This window comes from Thamnophis sirtalis, unplaced genomic scaffold (genome assembly GCF_051295495.1).
Source record: "Thamnophis sirtalis isolate CommonGarterSnake01/CBP01778 unplaced genomic scaffold, rThaSir2_p1.2 scaffold_3, whole genome shotgun sequence".
Taxonomy (NCBI): domain Eukaryota; kingdom Metazoa; phylum Chordata; class Lepidosauria; order Squamata; family Natricidae; genus Thamnophis; species Thamnophis sirtalis.
In genome coordinates, this window is record NW_028261383.1 from 167,722,779 (window position 1) to 167,741,148 (window position 18,370).

The 18,370-nt window shown below is 40.2% G+C and overlaps 1 protein-coding gene across 3 annotated transcripts in view; it reads right to left on the reverse strand.

Annotated features, from left to right (window-relative positions):
• Positions 1-961: 961 nt before the first annotated feature.
• The window catches only part of WNK3 (WNK lysine deficient protein kinase 3), an 83,368-nt gene continuing 65,959 nt past the window's right edge, over positions 962-18,370 (reverse strand). For 2 of the 3 annotated variants that reach the window (XM_087710831.1, XM_087710832.1), the window contains 8 exons: positions 16,016-16,848; positions 15,269-15,497; positions 14,773-14,897; positions 9,216-9,685; positions 6,567-6,778; positions 6,011-6,112; positions 5,280-5,479; positions 962-1,780 (listed from right to left, as the gene is read on the reverse strand). In XM_087710831.1, coding sequence (XP_087566957.1) covers positions 1,451-1,780; positions 5,280-5,479; positions 6,011-6,112; positions 6,567-6,778; positions 9,216-9,685; positions 14,773-14,897; positions 15,269-15,497; positions 16,016-16,848 — 2,501 coding nt within the window. In that variant the 3' untranslated portion in view covers positions 962-1,450. The remainder of the gene's footprint in view (positions 1,781-5,279; positions 5,480-6,010; positions 6,113-6,566; positions 6,779-9,215; positions 9,686-14,772; positions 14,898-15,268; positions 15,498-16,015; positions 16,849-18,370) is intronic. The other variant, XM_087710833.1, reaches the window with a different exon arrangement.

An 18,370-nucleotide genomic window follows, 5' to 3' on the forward strand; every position in this document is an offset into this window, starting at 1 on the left:
TAAACATGTACTATTAAACTAAGCTAATTCTCTATCAGGGTGAAATCATAACAGCAATCTTCACATGGCAGCTGAAATGCAGTTGATAAAATTAGTGATTATATGAGATATATACCTCCAAGGGAGGGTGTCTCTTTATTTAGCAATTTTTTACATCTTTTAAGGATGTTGAACAGGTAAATTTTAGACTTTTCTTTGCATAACATCCAATTAGCAGCACTAGATGTAACTGAAAAACAGAAAGCCTACCAAATGGGATTCCAGCACCATATCCTTACTGCCATACATACATGTAGAATTTTCTTAATTTGTAAATGTAAAGATGGACTGCTTAATCTTGCACCTTGGCAATCAAATTCAGTAGACACTAAAACCTTTGATGATCTGAGAAACAACACTAGGCATCTAAACTAGGAGACTGTATTTCACTAATCTGCTGTAAGGCAATCCATTAAATGCAAAAACTATGTGCACTAGACCCTGTTTCAATTTATAATCATTTTCCAACAACCCAAAAAAATGTTGAATATGGACCACAAATGATACGAAAATGACCAAGATGGGAGAAGTTTTAAAAAAGGCCCACAATAGTCCCCCAGCCCCAGTTCCCACCCTTTCCAATTCTACCTCCTCCCCCCCCCCCCCATTCCATAATATAAGATTTGTATCAGCTGCAAAATAAGCTTTAAAAAAACCCTCAAAGAGTCCCAAACACAGGTACAATAAACCAGGTCAACATTCCAATGTATCTACGGAATATAGTGTGTGTAAGGACATCTAGTTGCATTCTACAAATAGTTCTGAATTGTCCAGGACAGCTTTCCCAAATCAAAGAGAAGGCAGCAACTGTAGGCCTCTTCTTTCAGCAGTGCTTCACTTCCAAAAGGCCTATCTCTGGGACAGAGGAAGGAAGAGTTTACCATAGAATTCAACTAAACAAACTATAATCCATTTTTTAAAAAAAAAACCTTAGTTAGCCTGTAGTCGAGCTGCCAATGAAACTAAATCGAAACATAACAATAATGCAAATATAAATGTCACTCTTCTCTGCTGATCCCTTCCATTCTGTAAATTAATTCAAATGCTAGTAAGTATATAATCCAAGAAGAGTTACTACCAACTTCAAAAAACAGTTGTCACAAAAGCAAACAAGGGATGTGGGGCAGGAATGATAGGGAAGGCTTATTAATAAGCAGCACATGGCATGCTGTTCATCTCAAGAACAAAGAGATGTACAGGCCAAAGCTCTCTCAAGTACTTAAAAAAATTCCCTAAAGAAAATGAAATCAAGTATTCAAAGAGGAGAATGCAAAGACAATCTCCTACCATTCCCACATCACTGCACTGGGGAATTCACCCCTAAATCCAGGCAGCAGAATGCAAGGCAGAGGAATGGAGTCATGAGAGATAGGCACAGTCCCCATATCTAGCATTTTTTTGCTATCCATCTTCATTTGGGACTTGGGGGAATGGGAGCTGGGTTTTGCACGGGCGATGCTGGAAATGCTGGCATGCTGATCCCTGGTTGAAAGGGTCCCACTGTCTGGGCAGGGACCACGACAGATTGTTGAGTTGTCCCAGAAATGCCCATCCATTGCACTGGGTAAGTTGTTCCTGCGATGGTGTTATACTGGCACAAATGTGGTATTCCATATGGCGATAGTGTGCCAGAAAAGGGTGACAGGGGAAGTCCTTGGGGTAAAGCAGCTGGTACAGTCCCGCGGATCTGGGAAAGTGAGGAAATCCATGTGGAGGTGTAGCCCACAGTAGATGTTGTTGTCTTAAACACAAGGGAAAACAGAAACTATTTTAAATGCAAGGAAATACACTCAACAGCTGTCTGTGGCACATCTTTGTGATGTTAAATAGTACAGTATCTGCTAACAGAAGAGCATAGAAGAGGACCAAAGATGCAGTGGAAGGTGCACACATTTGAACAAACATTACCATGTAGTGGAGATTTTCACTTTCAGCTTCTAATATCCTAGACCTATTAACACTATTTCCTTTCTAAGTACCTGCTCCCAGTTCACTATTTCCAGAGCTATCCATAACATAAGGCTGTGTGCAACACCGCTCCTTTCCAATACCATTCATGTAGGGCACCTGGACTTTAAACAGAGACAATATACTTAGAAAAAACATAATAATCTCTCACTGGTTGTGATCTATCCAGCAAATCACAGAAAACCGAAAAACCTGGTTGAATCAGAGCTATTCCAGCATTTTTCCCCACAGGATATTTTTGGAAAGTCGAAAGTCTTTTATGTTTTTTATGCCCCCCTGCCACTGAGGTATATTAGGTGTGAAACTGTGAAGAATATATAGCCCTAGCAATCTAGGGAGTATACAGGATTGAATTTATCAAGTACATTTGATGACTCCAGTGTAAACTCTGGTGAAAAATAGCAAGCTAGTCTTAATGCTTAGAATGGATTGTCTGCCATTTATGAGAAAACCTCAGAAAACAAAGATAGTGAAAATAGTTTAATCAGAGAGATATGTGAAGGGTCTAAAAATATCCCATCAGGACAATGACTTTAATTTACCTTAGAAAGATCAGAGAAAATTTTTGAACCCTTTAGAATTAAACATAATCTTATAATCGCGCCCAGCCGCCTTGTTTAGAATAACCCGCTCCCTCTTGAAAGGGAGGGATGCGGATGACCCTTTACAAGGTAGAGCTGAGGAATTTGTTCAGTATTTAACGGATAAAGTCGCTCGGATTCGGACAGAGCTGGACTCCAATTGCACGGTACCAGCCGAGGTACCGGGGGAAGGTCTTGAGCATACTTTATGGATTGAGTTTCAACTTGCTTCTCCTGAGGAAGTGGACAAGGCCATGGGAGCGGTGAGTGCCTCCACTTGTATACTGGACCCGTGCCCCTCCTGGCTGGTCTCGACCAGCAGGGAGGTGACACGCGGCTGGATCCGGACGATAGTTAACACCTCTCTCCGGGAGGGAACTTTCCCGCTCCTCCTAAAGGATGCGGTGGTGAGACCCCTCCTGAAGAAACCATCTCTGGACCCAAGCCATTTTGAGCAACTATCGTCCAGTCTCCAACCTGCCCTTTGTTGGGAAGGTTGTTGAGAAAGTGGTGGCCTCTCAACTCCGACGGTCCTTGGATGAAACCGATTATCTGGATTCCTTTCAGTCGGGTTTCAGACCTGGTTACAGCACGGAAACTGCTTTGGTCGTGCTGATCGATGATCTCTGGCGAGCGAGGGATAGGGGTCACCCCTCTATCCTTGTGCTCCTTGACCTCTCAGTGGCCTTCGATACCATCGACCATGGTATCCTTCTGCGACGGTTGCAAGAGGTGGGAGTGGGAGGCACTGTCCTCCGGTGGTTCTCCTCCTACCTCTCGGACAAGTCGCAGTCGGTGTTGGTCGGAGGGCAGAGGTCGACCACAAGGCCCCTCAATTATGGGGTGCCACAGGGTTCGGTCCTGTCCCCCCTCCTATTTAAGATCTACATGAAGCCGCTGGGTGAGATCATACGCCGGCACGGGATTAAGTACCACCAATATGCGGACGATACGCAGTTGTATCTGTCCGCCCCGTGCCAACTCAGCAAAGCAGTAGAAGTGATGTGCCAGTGCCTGGAGGCTGTTAGGGTCTGGATGGGAGTAAACAAGTTGGCACTCAATCCAGACAAGACCGAGTGGCTACTGATGTTCCCTCCCAAAGATTGGCCAAATATTCCATCTCTCAGGCTGGGGGGTGAAATTATACGCCCCTCAGAGAGGGTTCGCAATTTGGAAGTCCTCCTGGATCCTCAGCTGGCTTTAGAACACCATTTGTCAGCTGTGACCAGGGGGACCTTTGCCCAGGTTCGCCTGGTGCACCAATTGCGACCCTACCTGGATCGGGAGGCCCTTCAGACAGTCACTCACACCCTTGTGACCTCAAGACTGGATTACTGTAATGCACTCTACATGGGGCTGCCTTGAAGAGTGTTCGAAGACTCCAGCTGGTCCAGAACGCAGCCGCGTGAGCGATCGTGGGTGCACCCAGGTACACCCACGTCACACCTATCCTCCGTGAGCTGCACTGGTTACCCATTAGTCTCCGGATCCGCTTCAAGGCGCTGGTCGTTACCTATAAAGCCCTTCATGGCATCGGACCTGGGTACGTGAGAGACCGCCTCCTGCCGATCACCTCCCATAGACCGATTAGATCACACAGGTTAGGTCTTCTCCGGATCCCATCTGCCAGCCAATGTCGGCTGGCGACTCCCCGGGGGAGAGCCTTCTCTGTCGCAGCTCCAGCCCTCTGGAACGATCTCCCTGTGGAGTTCCGGACCCTTACTACCCTCCCGGCCTTCCGCAAAGCCGTTAAGTCCTGGCTGCTCCAGCAGGCCGGGGGGCTTTCGAAATATCCAGCCCCTCGGAAATTGTGACTGTTGTGTATTTTAATATGTTGTTTTGTGTATTATCCCCTTCCCTTGTTTTATTGTAAGCCGCCCGGAGTCCTTCGGGAGTGGGCGGCATACAAGATCAATAAAACTAAACTAAACTAAACTAAACTAATAATGTGACCCAAGAGTCATCTACCTATTTATTAGTAGGTAGATGAATCTTGGGTAACATTATTATAAGATAGTTAAACAGACCACATACAAAACAGTGTTGTAGCTTTACATTGTGCTTCAAAACATTGAAGCAACATTCACCATTTTTCCTGGGAAAATGTGTGCTTTCCATTTATTAACTAGTGGTACTTTGTATGTATTGACTCCAAACAAATGTTTTCTGTGCCTCTTGATTAATTTTGCACATTTACTTGAAGGTATCTGGAAGCTGAACAACTTGTTTCAGGTCATGCCACAAAATTTCACAAACTGTTTTGGCTACTCTAAAACACTTATCGTTCTGTGGTAGATTTTACTTGTGAGTTCCTAATTCTAGTTATAAATGAAGTTCATCTACAATTAAATGAAGATCAAATTACACTGTAGGTCATCAACAGTGCAAATTTACACTGAAGGGTATCTACTATAGCCAATACCGTACCAGACTCCTTTGAATTAGGGGAGAATAATTGCGATTTCCAGATTTCTCTTTGACTGCAGCGGTTGGGAATTTGGGAAGTTATAAACCCAGGATATCTGGAAGGTACCAGATTGAGAAAGGTGAATCTAATACATCACAAATTCTAAGCCTTGTATGTCATGGGTGTCAAACTTGCCGCACCATGTTGCCGTCATGTAACCTATCACAACATATTTTTTTCCTTTCGCCACTTTGACACCTCTGTTATATGTAAAGACCTCTTACCTCATATACTTTGCTCCAGCTGTCAGTATCCAGCCGGTGCTTGTTCTGTTTGATTTGATTGAGACTTGGCTTGATGAGGGAATTTCCCACCTTTTCTTTAGTCCAGTCATCCACCAGTTTATGCAAATCATCCGTGAACATTCCTTTTTTACTGGTTGTCTGCTGACAAGAGGCAGTGCTACTCACGATGCAGAGTTGTTCTAAGGAGGAGCAAATGTATTTAGAGGGTATTCTTCAAGCAGTTGTATCAAAACATTGAACCTGGGTGACAAACAAATTCTTGACAACTTCTTGACCTATCTGTGATCTGGAAAAGATCTTCCAATATGATACTATCATCCAAAGAGGAGAGCTGAACACATTTGCCCATTTTTACATTGGGGTAACGACTGGGTGGTTTTAAGTGAGGTAAGGAGAGCATTTAATCTTCTCAAAATCTTGCACTTCCATCCGTAAAACTTTCCCAAATCTCCCACAGAAAGAGAATATCATACCAATTTCAGCTATATAATATGTCATGATGACCTACAGGCAGACTCCTCCTACCCATGTATCCATTCTGCCTATTTAAAGTGGGAACTTTAAATAACTTACAAACTAGAAGTAGCAGAACAGTATGTCTACTAAAATATGGAAATATCTGTGATATATTTCTATGTGAGGAGGATGAGGGAAATCACAATAAGAAAGCAAGTGTAGCATCTGAATTGCCCTTGAATATTTGCAAATACCTTGGTTAGTTTCTGCTTGTGAACAGCTTTGATGCAGCAAATGGGCTTGAATGCTCAACTGATAGTCAATCACAGAGGCAGCAGTGGTTGCACAACAGCATTCTGGGTGGCAGAGAAGGGAGAGACAAACCATCAGAAGCAACCAAAACAGCATATGCAGTAGGCTGGGTGTGGGGATGAAGGCATGGATTGCATTCAGAATCATTGAGCCTAGTTGGGCCTGGTCTCTAGGTGTTATGTGAATTTTGTTGTATGGGTATACTGTATATATACTTACAATGACAATAAAGTAATTCTAATATGCCTAGATCTGTTTAGGAAAATTAGGCTGAAAACAGTCTTAGTTCACTGGAGGAAAAGGGCAGAAAGCCAAACGGCAAACAGGAAAGTCTTAAAGAGTTTTGAGTTGGCAGACATAACCTTGACAAACAATATGAAATCCTAGGGATTCCTCAGACTAGTGAATTCAACTTTTTTGTTCTGAATTAGGAAACCCCTGGCCAATCCTCAAAAAGGCCCCTAGCTTGTTGTATGGCTCCCACTTGCATTTCCTTACCAGCAGCAACAATGCCATTGTCGACATGAGAGTGAGATTGTGGCCGGCTGCGCAGCTTGCTTTTGAAAGATTTAGGCCGCCGTGGGGATGACAGTTGCAGGGAGAGGTCAGAGGATTCTGACCTGCTATCTTTGATGGAGCGAAGACGTTCATATAGCTCCTGCAACTCCCTGTTCTGTTGAGCTTGCAGGCTGACTACTTCCTGGATGTGCCTTCATGGAAACAGAGGAAAAGAAGAAAACCTTTGGCAAGACATTAAGTTCTCAGTTGCCCTTTCACCTCAACAGTCACCTCCCACTGGAAAGCAGGGAGCGTGAAACGATCTAGCTCAGGCCAATGGCCTCTTTACTCTCAGCTTGCTTGGGTTTCCTCAAGTTACGAGGGGGAGATGTTTCATGACATACTACTGCACGGGATGAGCCCATCCCCTGGAGCCAGGAATGCTGGAGAAGGGATCCCAATCCCCAAACTTACTTTGGGGAAACAGTACTTTTCCTCCCCTTTTCCACTATGATATTTTAAGAACCTTCATCAAATGCTGGAGGGGTTGCAATCAGAAGGGAACATTTTTTTTCATATGTGGAGGACTTGTGAAAGTGGTACCTTAGTGGAGGACAACATTCAAAGAGGTCAGAAGAGCAACTAAGCAAAAGTAGAAGGTATTCTAGAAATGGGGTTATTACCTAGAACTGCTAGGTGGGCAGGTGGCTGAGGCAAGAATGGCAGTTTATCTTGTCACCTGATACTTGGGTCTCAAAACTGTTGACCAGGAGGTTGACAGTTTAAGACCCAAGCACTGCATGACGGTGCGAGCTGCGGTTCTTGCCCCAGCTCCTGCCAACTGAGCAGTTCAAAAGCATGCCTATGCAAGTAGATAAATAGGTACCACTTTGGTGGGAAAGTAACATTATTCCATGTATAGTCATGCTGGCCACATGACCATGGAAGCGTTTTCTGACAATGCTAATTCCCTTGGCTAGAAAATGGAGAGGAGCACCACCCCCTAGAGTCAGCGATGAGTGGACAAGGGAACCCTTTACCTTTACCTTTTACCAGGGAGATAGTTGTAAACTAAGCAGAAATATCCTTATTGCATTCTTACTCCTGGCTACAAAATTGAGAATTGCTCAATTCTAGGCAACTTCTCAATGAATAACTGGTATGCAAAAAGCATGCTAAGTTTCTCTTATGGAAAAACTAATAAAATGCAAACAATGACTTTTCAAAGGAATGAATCATATTTTTATCAGATCTGGAAAGATTATATAAATTATGCTCATAATAACTTTTCTGCCTCACAGAACATTATAAATCTAAGAATCCTTGTGTGTAATAAGCAAGATGTATCTCCAGGTTACAGCATTTTCTGCAGTCTCTCTAAAGGAATACAAATGCTTCATAGTATCTCTTCTCTTAGTTCTGACAATAGATAAAGGTAAAGGTTTCCCTTGTCCGGTGGTGTTTGACTCTAGGGGGCAGTGCTCATCCCTGTTTCTTAGCCAAGAAAGCCAGCATTGCCTGAAGGCGCTTCCGTGGTCATGTGGCCATCATGACTACATGCCAAGGCTCACGGAACGTTGTTACCTTCCCACCAAAGTACCTATTTATCTACTCGCATTTGCATGCTTTCAAACTGCTAGGTGGGCAGGAGCTGGGGCAAGTAATGACAAGTCACCCGTTGTGTAGTGCTCAGGTCCCGAACCTGGGCTGTCAGCTTTCCAGTTGACAAGCTCAGCATCTTTAAGCGCTGAGCCATCGTGCCCCTGGACAATGGATAGAAGCAGCCCACTGTGTGATTTCAAAACTCAGGAGCTCCCTCTACTTTACCTGCTGCAAGGCATTTCTTGCAGAATAATGTAAGAATAACGGAATCCCCTGGGAGAGAGAATGGATTGGCTTTGTATCTATGTTGCCCACCATTGTAGTCATGATTAGTGGGCATCTTGTGATTCCAGTGATGTTGGGAACTGGTTGTTCTTTTTGCTCTATTCTGTTCTTTTTTTATGCAGAGGATTTACTGTTCCGTTTTAGCTAGAAAAATATAAGTTATGGAACTAATGTGCCAGTTTAGTCATATATTATTTCTTCCTTTGTAGTATTGAATGGTTCAATTACATGCTGTAACTAGGGATGCAATACTGAACTCACTAATTAGATGATGTAATCTTCTCATTTATTAAAAATACATTTCCAGTTTGATTTAAAAAATTTGTAAGAAATACTCTATGGCTGACACACTCCCTCACAGAAAAGTAACTGTGGTTTCTTTCACACATACTTGTCTTGATGCACAGGTAGCGTTTTAAAATGTTTTTCCTTTTAAATGTACTGATTCATTTTTGCACAAACTTACGTAAATTCAGTTGAGTAATTGATACATAACTTACGACTGACCATTAAAGGCAGACAACTTCATGATAATAGGTAATTCATAATAAATTATAATAGAGAACAAAAAGAATCATTTTGGACTAACAAAATAAAAGTTCTGTCAGACAAAGTCTATCCCGAAACAGAAACCACAAGAAATAGCTTAGAGCAAAAAATATAATTGTCCCGTATCCCACTCTTTTCACAATCTAGTAATTCACTGGGATGAGACACAATGTTAAATCTTTATAGTATAAGACTCAATCTTAGTGCCCTTACTTTTCCCGCAAACGCTGTAGCTCCAATTTCAGGTCCTCATCTTCAATTTCAGATTCATCATCACTACTCATTGGAGAAGATGCCGAGTAAAAAAGAGAACTACGCCTCTTTGGGTGGGTGCCGCCCCTTTCCTCTTGAGACTGCTGGTTTGACTCCCAGCCTTCTAGGCTGCCTCCACCCATGGGTGCAGAAAGTTCACTGTCAGAGCTATGTTGCTTCTGGATCACATCCCCTTTAGACCATGGCTCTGAGCAGGACTGCACACGGCTTGCAGTAGCAGAGGTCTCTTCCACTTCCTGTTGTTCAAAGGTGGTGCAACATGCATCTGTTTCACCCATGGCACTGGGGAGGGTAGCCATTTCTCTTCCTCTGGGACAGCCTTCTTCTGTTCCAAGCTCCAGGGAAGGAGACATCTCAGAGAGTTCACTTTCTGAAACACCTGAGGACAACTGTTGTGGAACTGTGATGACCTGAGGAGGGGGGGAAAGACAGAGAAGAAAGGAAGGTTTAATTCAGTAGAGTTCTACAAAAATGAAGCTTAAAATGAGCTGCTTCACTATTGAAAAGGATTTAAGACTCACAGGGCATAAATAATATATGCATTTCATTATGCACATTTAAAGAATTACTTGTCTTCAACTTTATGTTATTTAATCATCTGTCCCTTGGTAGGTGGAATTAAAAGGAACTAAGAATGAGTAGAAACTTCAAGGAGGCAGATATTTTATTTCATTCACTTAAATTGTAAACTTTTCTTTTCAAAATGCTTTAAATGAATAGCCATATATTTAAAACAATGTAAAGCAAAGTAAATAAATTTAAGTAAAAGATTATAAACATACTATATTCAACATTTATTGTTCATCCAAGACAGATTAAAATATATTTTGAACGAGAGAAAAAATGCATCCCATTCAAAAAACAGAAAAACAGCATGACAGGCCATGTAAACTCAGACTTGAACTACAATTATATAAACCACACCTGAATTCTATAGCCAAAAAGCCATTCCCCCCCCAAAAAGGGGGGGGGAGAAAAAACCATATTCTATGACCCTGTAAAATATGTATGAGGATTAGACCACAACGAAGAAAAAGCTACAGAGTGTAATAATTTTAAAAATCATGACTTTATAATCTTTGATATATTCCTTTAAAAATACATTTAATTCATGAGTGTCAATATATTCTATAAAGCCTCCCACCAAAAGCCTTCAAACTAAACTATCTGCCACCATGTAATGAAGAAGAAAACAATTGTTTTCTGCAATGGACTGAGGAAGAAGGGAGGAGGAAATTACTTAGAGCAATTTAGAGCCCAAAGACCATGTAATAGACATCTGAATGCCATTCATCGTCAAAGAGATGCTGGATGACAGCAAAATGCTCCTGCAGCAAAGAACAGAAAGAGCTGTACAGAAAATGATGGCAAAAAAGGAAAAACAGGGAATGGGGAAAAATCCAAGAACTACTTTCCCAATTAGCAATGAAAATTCTGGTCCCAACTGTGGTTGGACTATCTGTACATTAGAATTATATATGAAATATCCAAGCCAATTCTGTAATTGAAAGACTTTCAAATAGAAGATTTCCCCAGTTGCCAAAACAAATTAATGGTCCAGTACTTAACTCTACACAAAGCAGCACATAGAAGTCTCCTGATTTACTTTGTGGACAATAAATAAGGGATTACATCTGAGTAATGTAATCTAGGTACAAATACTCAATTAACAAGTACATTGGACAGCAGGAAGAAATACAGTATGTATTTGAGCAGCCATCTTGAACATGAAATAATTTCAGTTGTATGAAAGAACATAAGGAACAGTAGAGACATAAATCTGCTCCAATGTATTTATTAGCAGTCCTCGACTTACAATCACAATTGGGACTGGAACTTCAGTCACTAAGCAATGTGGTTGTTGAGTTGCACCTGATTTTACAACCTTTTGTGCCATGGCTCATTAAGCAAATCTAGCTTCTGCAATTGACTTTGCTTCTCACTCTTCACCACAGTCTTCTTCTGGACTAGGTTCAGCAGATTGAAAGTGGGCAACACTCTATTGCTGGCTCTCCTCTTTCCTCCAGGATTAGTTCCAATGGTATTGATCAGGAGGAGGGAGAGGTCCAGCCTTTGGCCCCTAGTTTGTAAGATGCCACAGGGCTCAGTTCTCTCTCTTCTCCTCCTAAATATCTACATGGAGGAAAATATCTACATGGAGGATAATCCAAAAGTCCAGGGTGAGAGATCAGATGAAACTCAGTTTTATATTTCCACCCTGGCTTGTCTGAGTGATGCCATTAATGTTCTATTCCGGTGTCTATATTTTTGAGTCTAGATGAGGAAAAACAGGCTTCAACTCAACCCTAGCAAGGCCAAGTGGCTCTAGGTTTTAGGAGCCACTGGTCCCAAGGGCCCCCCATTTTTAGCTCTGGATGGGCTTGCACTACTTCAGGTGGAATCTGTGAACAATTTGGGAAACCTCTGGGACTCCTGGCTCCTGCTCTAAGAACAGGCAGGCATAGATGGAAAGGCTTTTCCACAATTATATTTTGTACACCAATTACATCCATTCCTGGACTGGGAGGTTCTGCTTATAATAATTCATGCCTTGATCACTTCCAGGTGGGACTGTGCATTACATGGGGCTGTCCCTGGAGAAGATTCAGAAGCTACAAATGGTACAGAATGCAGCAGCACAAGCAGTGACAGCTGCCTTTCATTTCATGCATCTGACACCTCTGTTTTGCAAACTTCATTGGTTGTCATTATGCTTTCAGATTCAATTCACGCTATTCGTAGTTATCTATATAGCTAGGCATTGGGCAGGGGTACTTGCAGAACCTTCTTTCTCTTTCCCATGATCTACCTATCCTGTTAGATCTGGCAGGAGAGGCAGGCTCTGGGTCCCATCTATTAGGAAATGTTGCCTAGCAGTACTCAGGAAGAGTTTTTTTCTGTTGTGGCACCTACCCTCTGGACCATCATTCCCATGAAGACCAGACTTGACCTGACACTACTGGCTTTTGTGAGGCCTTGAAGACCTGACTTTGTAACTAAGCCTGGGGCTCTGAATGTATATTTGAGTCCATATCATGGCTCTGTTAATTGCTATTGCTTGGCTTTTTATTTTTGCTGCTCTGTTGATATGTGCATATATAGATCTATTACTTTCTTATAATGTTTTTAATCTTATTTTTATTCGTTGTTAGCCATCCAGAGCCATATATTTGAAATAGCCAGCCATATAAATTGAAGAAATAAGTAAATATTATCTGAGTTAACTATTTTGCTATATGTAAACAAACAAATTGTAATATAAACTGGAGTTCATTCAAGCAATATTTTATTTCTACACAAATTTGCAGGTAGAAATTTGCATGAATCTCACACATATATCATTCCTCAGGAGATATCAATAATGTGTATTGCATTAAAACTAAGGACTAGTTTCAAAGTCAAAATTTTCTTCGGCTGCAAAGCCAGATGACAAAGACTTGAAGAAAATAAAACCCTAATTTCTAAAACAGATTTAGGTAGAGTGAGATACAATCACTCATCTCTTTTCCTATCATATATCAATAATTAGATGCATCACAACACACATATAAGAGGAGCAGAGTTTATGGTATGATTGCATTATCTTATTTTTGTCATTTGCCCTCCAAAGCCTATTGCAGATGATTTAGAACAAAGTATTGACACTGATTGGGAAGGAGTTACAGTTGAGAAGTACTGTAGATGTGCCAAAAGTCTTAACTTATACTCCTAGCATCTCCAAATAAAATATAAGAAATACTGTGTATTTACACTGTGAAATATCTCTGCTAAAGAGGCAAAAGAGCCATCATAGGTTATAAAGTACCATACAAGATATAGATATAGTTATATATATTCTGCTGTAACATATAACAGTATCCTTTCATCCTATTGTTATGGAATCATATGGACACTGTCAGAACCAGCATCTCTGTCTTTGGTGACAACTGGATAAGCATCTTTTATTTAAATTTAAAAAGACAAACTAAGGATTCATCTATTCTAAGGCATAAATGTATTATTCCCAAAATATGTTCCTTCTACTTGAGACTTCCCATTTTTTGATGGGCAATGCCAAAAATAGGAAAGTTCCACTCTGCAGTAGATTCAAATATGAATTATAACTTCATCTTCTTGACCCATTTTCTTCTTCTGTAAGCCCTTTTTAAAAAAACAAAAAACAAAGATAACTGCTGTTCTTTTCCTAAACACAATTCATGGTGCGTGCAGGGGGGAGGAGATAATTTAAATATTCCTGCATCCTGTGACACTGATGAGAATCATCTCCTAACTGCAGCAATTAGGAGGGGGGGGGAACTCCCTTCGATGCAAAGGGACCTTTTTCTAAGCCTAATTACTAAGCTAGGAAATTTTCTTCAAAATGGCAAATGAGAAGCAGATAGAGAAAATGGAGGGAAGAAGCAGGGAGGGAGATAGAAATACCAGAAAATATGAATAACGAATTGCAAAAAAAACCCCTTAATAAATGTACTGAATCTGATGTTTATTAGAAAAGATTGATTACTTTGCCTGGGTTGTACTTAAAACCGACTCAGATTATGTTTTTGGGAGGTTCATTTTGTTTTTATTTTAGTTAATTGGCTCATAATAGATATATAATACAGTGACGATATACATTTTTTTCAGACAACCCTGAATTTGAATTTGAAGTGTCCTGTTTTGAGTTTGAAACAATTATTTCAAGAAACAGTTTTATACTCAAAGAAACCTCTCCAAATTTGAATCAATGTTTCATAAGCAACCTTGTAGCTTACAGCTACAAGTTTGTGTTACTAAATAAACCTGATCAAAATACTGCATCTCAAATTCTGTAGTACAGTGTTTTTCAACCTTTTTTGTGCAAAGGCACACTTTTTTCATGAAAAAAATCACGAGGCACACCACCATTAGAAAATGTTAAAATTTTTTTAACTCTGTGCCTATATTGACTATATATAAAGTAATTCTCCCACGGCACACCTTACACTATGTGACGGCACACTAGTGTGCCACGGCACAGTGGTTGAAAAACACTGCTGTAGTAATACAGAAGAGCTAGCAATGAAACATGCATTAAATGATACTCATCTGCTTCTCGTAATACATCAAAAAACTATAAACCAGTTATCATCATTTCAATAAAGCTATAACCAAAAACCTGAGCTTCAGTTATTTTACCTTTTGCCCAAGTGAAAGGTAATTACTTAAAACATATGCCACCTAGAACAGTGATTCCTAACTTTAGCAATTTCCAAGTGTATGGTTTTCAATTATCACAATCGTCAAATATGAGAATTGAAGTCAACACATTAGGAGGTAAACCAGTTGGGGCCTAACTCAATACCTCCAGTAATTATTACAGCTATGCACTTGCTGAAAAGCCAACAAGAATTGTTGCAGAACATACATCCTTTATTCAACATATCAACAATAAATTATTTTTGATCCCCAATAATAAATCATTGTTGGATGGGACATATTTGAGTAGGAATGAATGAATGAATGAAATTATGTTTACCTGAAATCTGCCTCGCTGGAATGATCCAGCTCCAGATTTAGAATGACCCAATGCTTTATTCTCTCTGGTTGCTTGCTCAGAAAGAGAAATCCAGTCAGAAGCAACATCAGCAGTCATCTCCTCTGCTGTGATTTTTTTAAAGGGGGGGGGGACAAACACAAAGGAAAAACAAAGCAGGTCAGGTAAATCCGTGACCATGTGAACACTAACAATCAGTACGACATTATAAAATAAGATTGTGGTATACATGTAGGCTTTTTTTTTTTTAAATATCCCAAGACCTATGCTTCTATGTGGAATGAAAAAAACTGGTTAATCAAACAGGAAAACAAAGTGGTGACAGATGAAATGTTACACAGGGATATATGGATTTGCAGGAAATGCCCAATTTTTCTTTTAAAAAAAAAAGGAGGAAGAGGAGGAGGAAAGATAAACATACTTAAAGAAATCAAAACAGATGTTACCTAGTCTAGATCCCTGACTGTAAGCACACTACCTTGCCGGACTTTTGATTTCTTGAAAAAGCTGGTCTGCCGTAGCCTGTATGCCCAGCTTTTTAATTTGCGAGTCCAGGATTTCTTGCTAATAGGGTTTTTGAGACTAGGGCAAGTAAAGCTTAGGCCAAAATATCCACCTCCTGCATGCAGGTGCACAGCTCCACCACTTGATTCTGAAGCAGGACAAGCCACAGGATTCTCAGGAAATGAAGCCTCCAAGGACATCTCCTGAACAAAACAAGGGGAGCAGGGGAGCAAGTAGAAAAGAAACAATATCTGAATAAGAGGATGAGGATACTTCACACCACTTGAGCTTCAGATGCATTAAAGATCGCCTCCTTACTTAATGTTACATCAGCAAATCTCTAAACAAATCTGAATGTTCAATTCCTGAGAATCTTAATTGGTTAAGTGAAAAAAAATGAGGAATGCTTAAAAACTAATTTTAAAACCCATTTAATTCATTTATTAAATCAATTTCCTGTTTAATTTTACATATAAGCAGATCTCTGCTCCCCATGATTTCCTGATTTCACACACAGATTTCTGTTCCCATTCAAAAACCACACTACAAAATTGATGAGTAGGGAAAAAATATGTTGGAACCATCTGTGTGGAGTCAAGGCTTACCTTTCATTTGCCAGGATCAATGAGGGAGATGAGTTTATACAGTCATTCAGCAATATTCTGTATTTCTTTAGTGGGCAAAACAATTTTTAGCCCTTACCAACCCTGTCAATACTCACATGACTGCAGAGATCCCTGGGAGCAGAGGTAATAACCATGGCCTCTTGTCTCACCACTGGCAAGCTGTCAGGATGACTTGCGGATAGAATGAGAGCAGCTTGGGGATCGGTCTCTTGGGGGGAATTAGTGTCTTGTGTTTCAGAATGTCCCGGGCAGGGAAAAGTATCTTCAGCAGATGAGGAAAATGGAGACTCCGCTGCACTCTGTGTGTCTTTTTGGCTCTCAGGAGAAGTGCCTGACAAGCTGTGCTCCTGATACAGAAGTGTCCGCAGCTTTTCATCCAGAGTTTTGATGTTGTTGTCAACAAAATCCATCTTAGGGGGGCCCTCACTGTCTGATTCCAGAATGGATGTGGAGGAAATTCCTTCCTGACTCGGAGTCTGCGCCAAAGCAGCTGCTTGCTCTGCATTTATTACATGTTCTGCTTCCTCAGTGATCGAAGTCTGACAAGACATTAGTGTGGAATCAAAGGCTTCCGTGGACAAATTCAACTCATTCACAACAGATGCCGGATGAGGTACATATGAAGATAGGGGAGCTCCATTAGACTGAGTTTCTGCTGGCAAAGAGTCCAGCCAAGCCTCTGAATCGTAAGTAGTAGCACTAGTATTGTCACCTGTAGAGGCAGATAGTAATTTATCCGTGCTGCTTTCTGCTTCATGAAAAAGGGTTAAATGTTCAGGTTCCAAAATTTGGGGTTCAGACATCACACTGTCACTTGTCAAATCCTCTGAACTGAAAGAAGGGCTAGGCTTATGTTGGCTACTAAGATTGTCCACAGGTTGTGAACAATCTTTGGGTGTCTCTTCTTTTGTACTTTCCTTTATGCAATCTGTAACAAAACAGATGAACACTTGAGGCTGACAAAATAAAACTCCCCCCAAAAATAAAAATAAAAATATTATTAATAAAACTTTAAAAGCCGATCTCCACGTTGGTTACTACTACTGTCTCTTCTAAAATAGCAATAGCACTTAGACTTATATACCGCTTCATAGAAATTCACAACTCTCTCTAAGCGGTTTCCAGAGTCAGCATATTGCTCTCAGCAATCTGGGGCCTAAAATGTAACATTTCACAGTAAAAGTTATTTAAAGATTATTATGACCAACGGGGAGATGGTTTAAAAAATTCAGATGTCACTATTTTCAGAGTTGTTTAGGAAATCAAGCCCTATGAATCTGAAACATATCCTGGAGATATGTTGAAAACCAAGATTCCCAGAATTCTCTGTTAGCATGGCTCATGACATTGCAGTCCCAATATATTTAAGAACACCGATAGGTAAGTCAGGGCAAAAATATATCACAGGAAGAGCCCAGAGAGAAACATTGAAATAACAAAAACTTCGTTTGAGGTGATATAGTCTTGATTTTTTTTCTTTTAAAATATTTATCTATTTTTTAAGCTACATCTCATTAAGACGTTTGGATTAGAAGTAATAAAAAATAGCACAGTAAAAACTAAAAGGATGGGTTGGGGAGGGGAGCGGAGGGGAAGAAAACAAGATTTTATGAACAGTAATATTTAATGTCTGGGAAAATGATTGTTTTTTTACTTATTTCCAAAGAAATCATTTTATTAAGATGGAAAGTTTATTGTTTTATTAAATATACGTAAAATGTTAATTATTATAAGACAGTGATATATTTATTTCTTGCCCAACCCTAATGCCAATTAAATCACTAATTTTCTTTATCAGGAGTGATATGACACAAATTCAGTATTGAACTGAATATGGATGAAGCTGATTATGCTGTGTTCTCTATTAAAACAAGAATATTTGCTGCAGGTATTAAAGCTGATTTTATATAGTTTGTGCTGTCATTCTTTATGACTATCCATCACCATACTAATCTAAGAAAAGAAAGTAAAAAATGGCAAAGTTAATTCTGTCACTATAATTATTGTGCATGAATCAATAAGGCTACAAACAAATAAGCAAATATGTTTTTAAGAGTGACTGAAAAAAAGGATAAAAAGTGTGAAATATCCATAAAATGGAAAACAGTCACTCAAAATATGAACATAATCACTTTAGCATTGTGTTAAGAAGCTGGGATCTCAAGGATCAAATAACCGCTATTAACTGGATTGGCTATCTCTAAAGTAATGAAGTATTTTTCCTATGAAGAGATTCATAGGAATATATCTTCATAGCGAAATACTTTATTATTATTCTCCTCCCCCTCCCAATAATTTGCTTTCAAAATGGGAATGCGATCACAGGGCAAATAAGACTTTTTGTAAATTTGTTTAATCTTCTGAGGGATGGGGCATGGTTTCAAATTCATATTGCCTTCCTTTCAAGTAAATGCAGATTCTCAAATGGTCTGCTGTTCTTCACAACCATT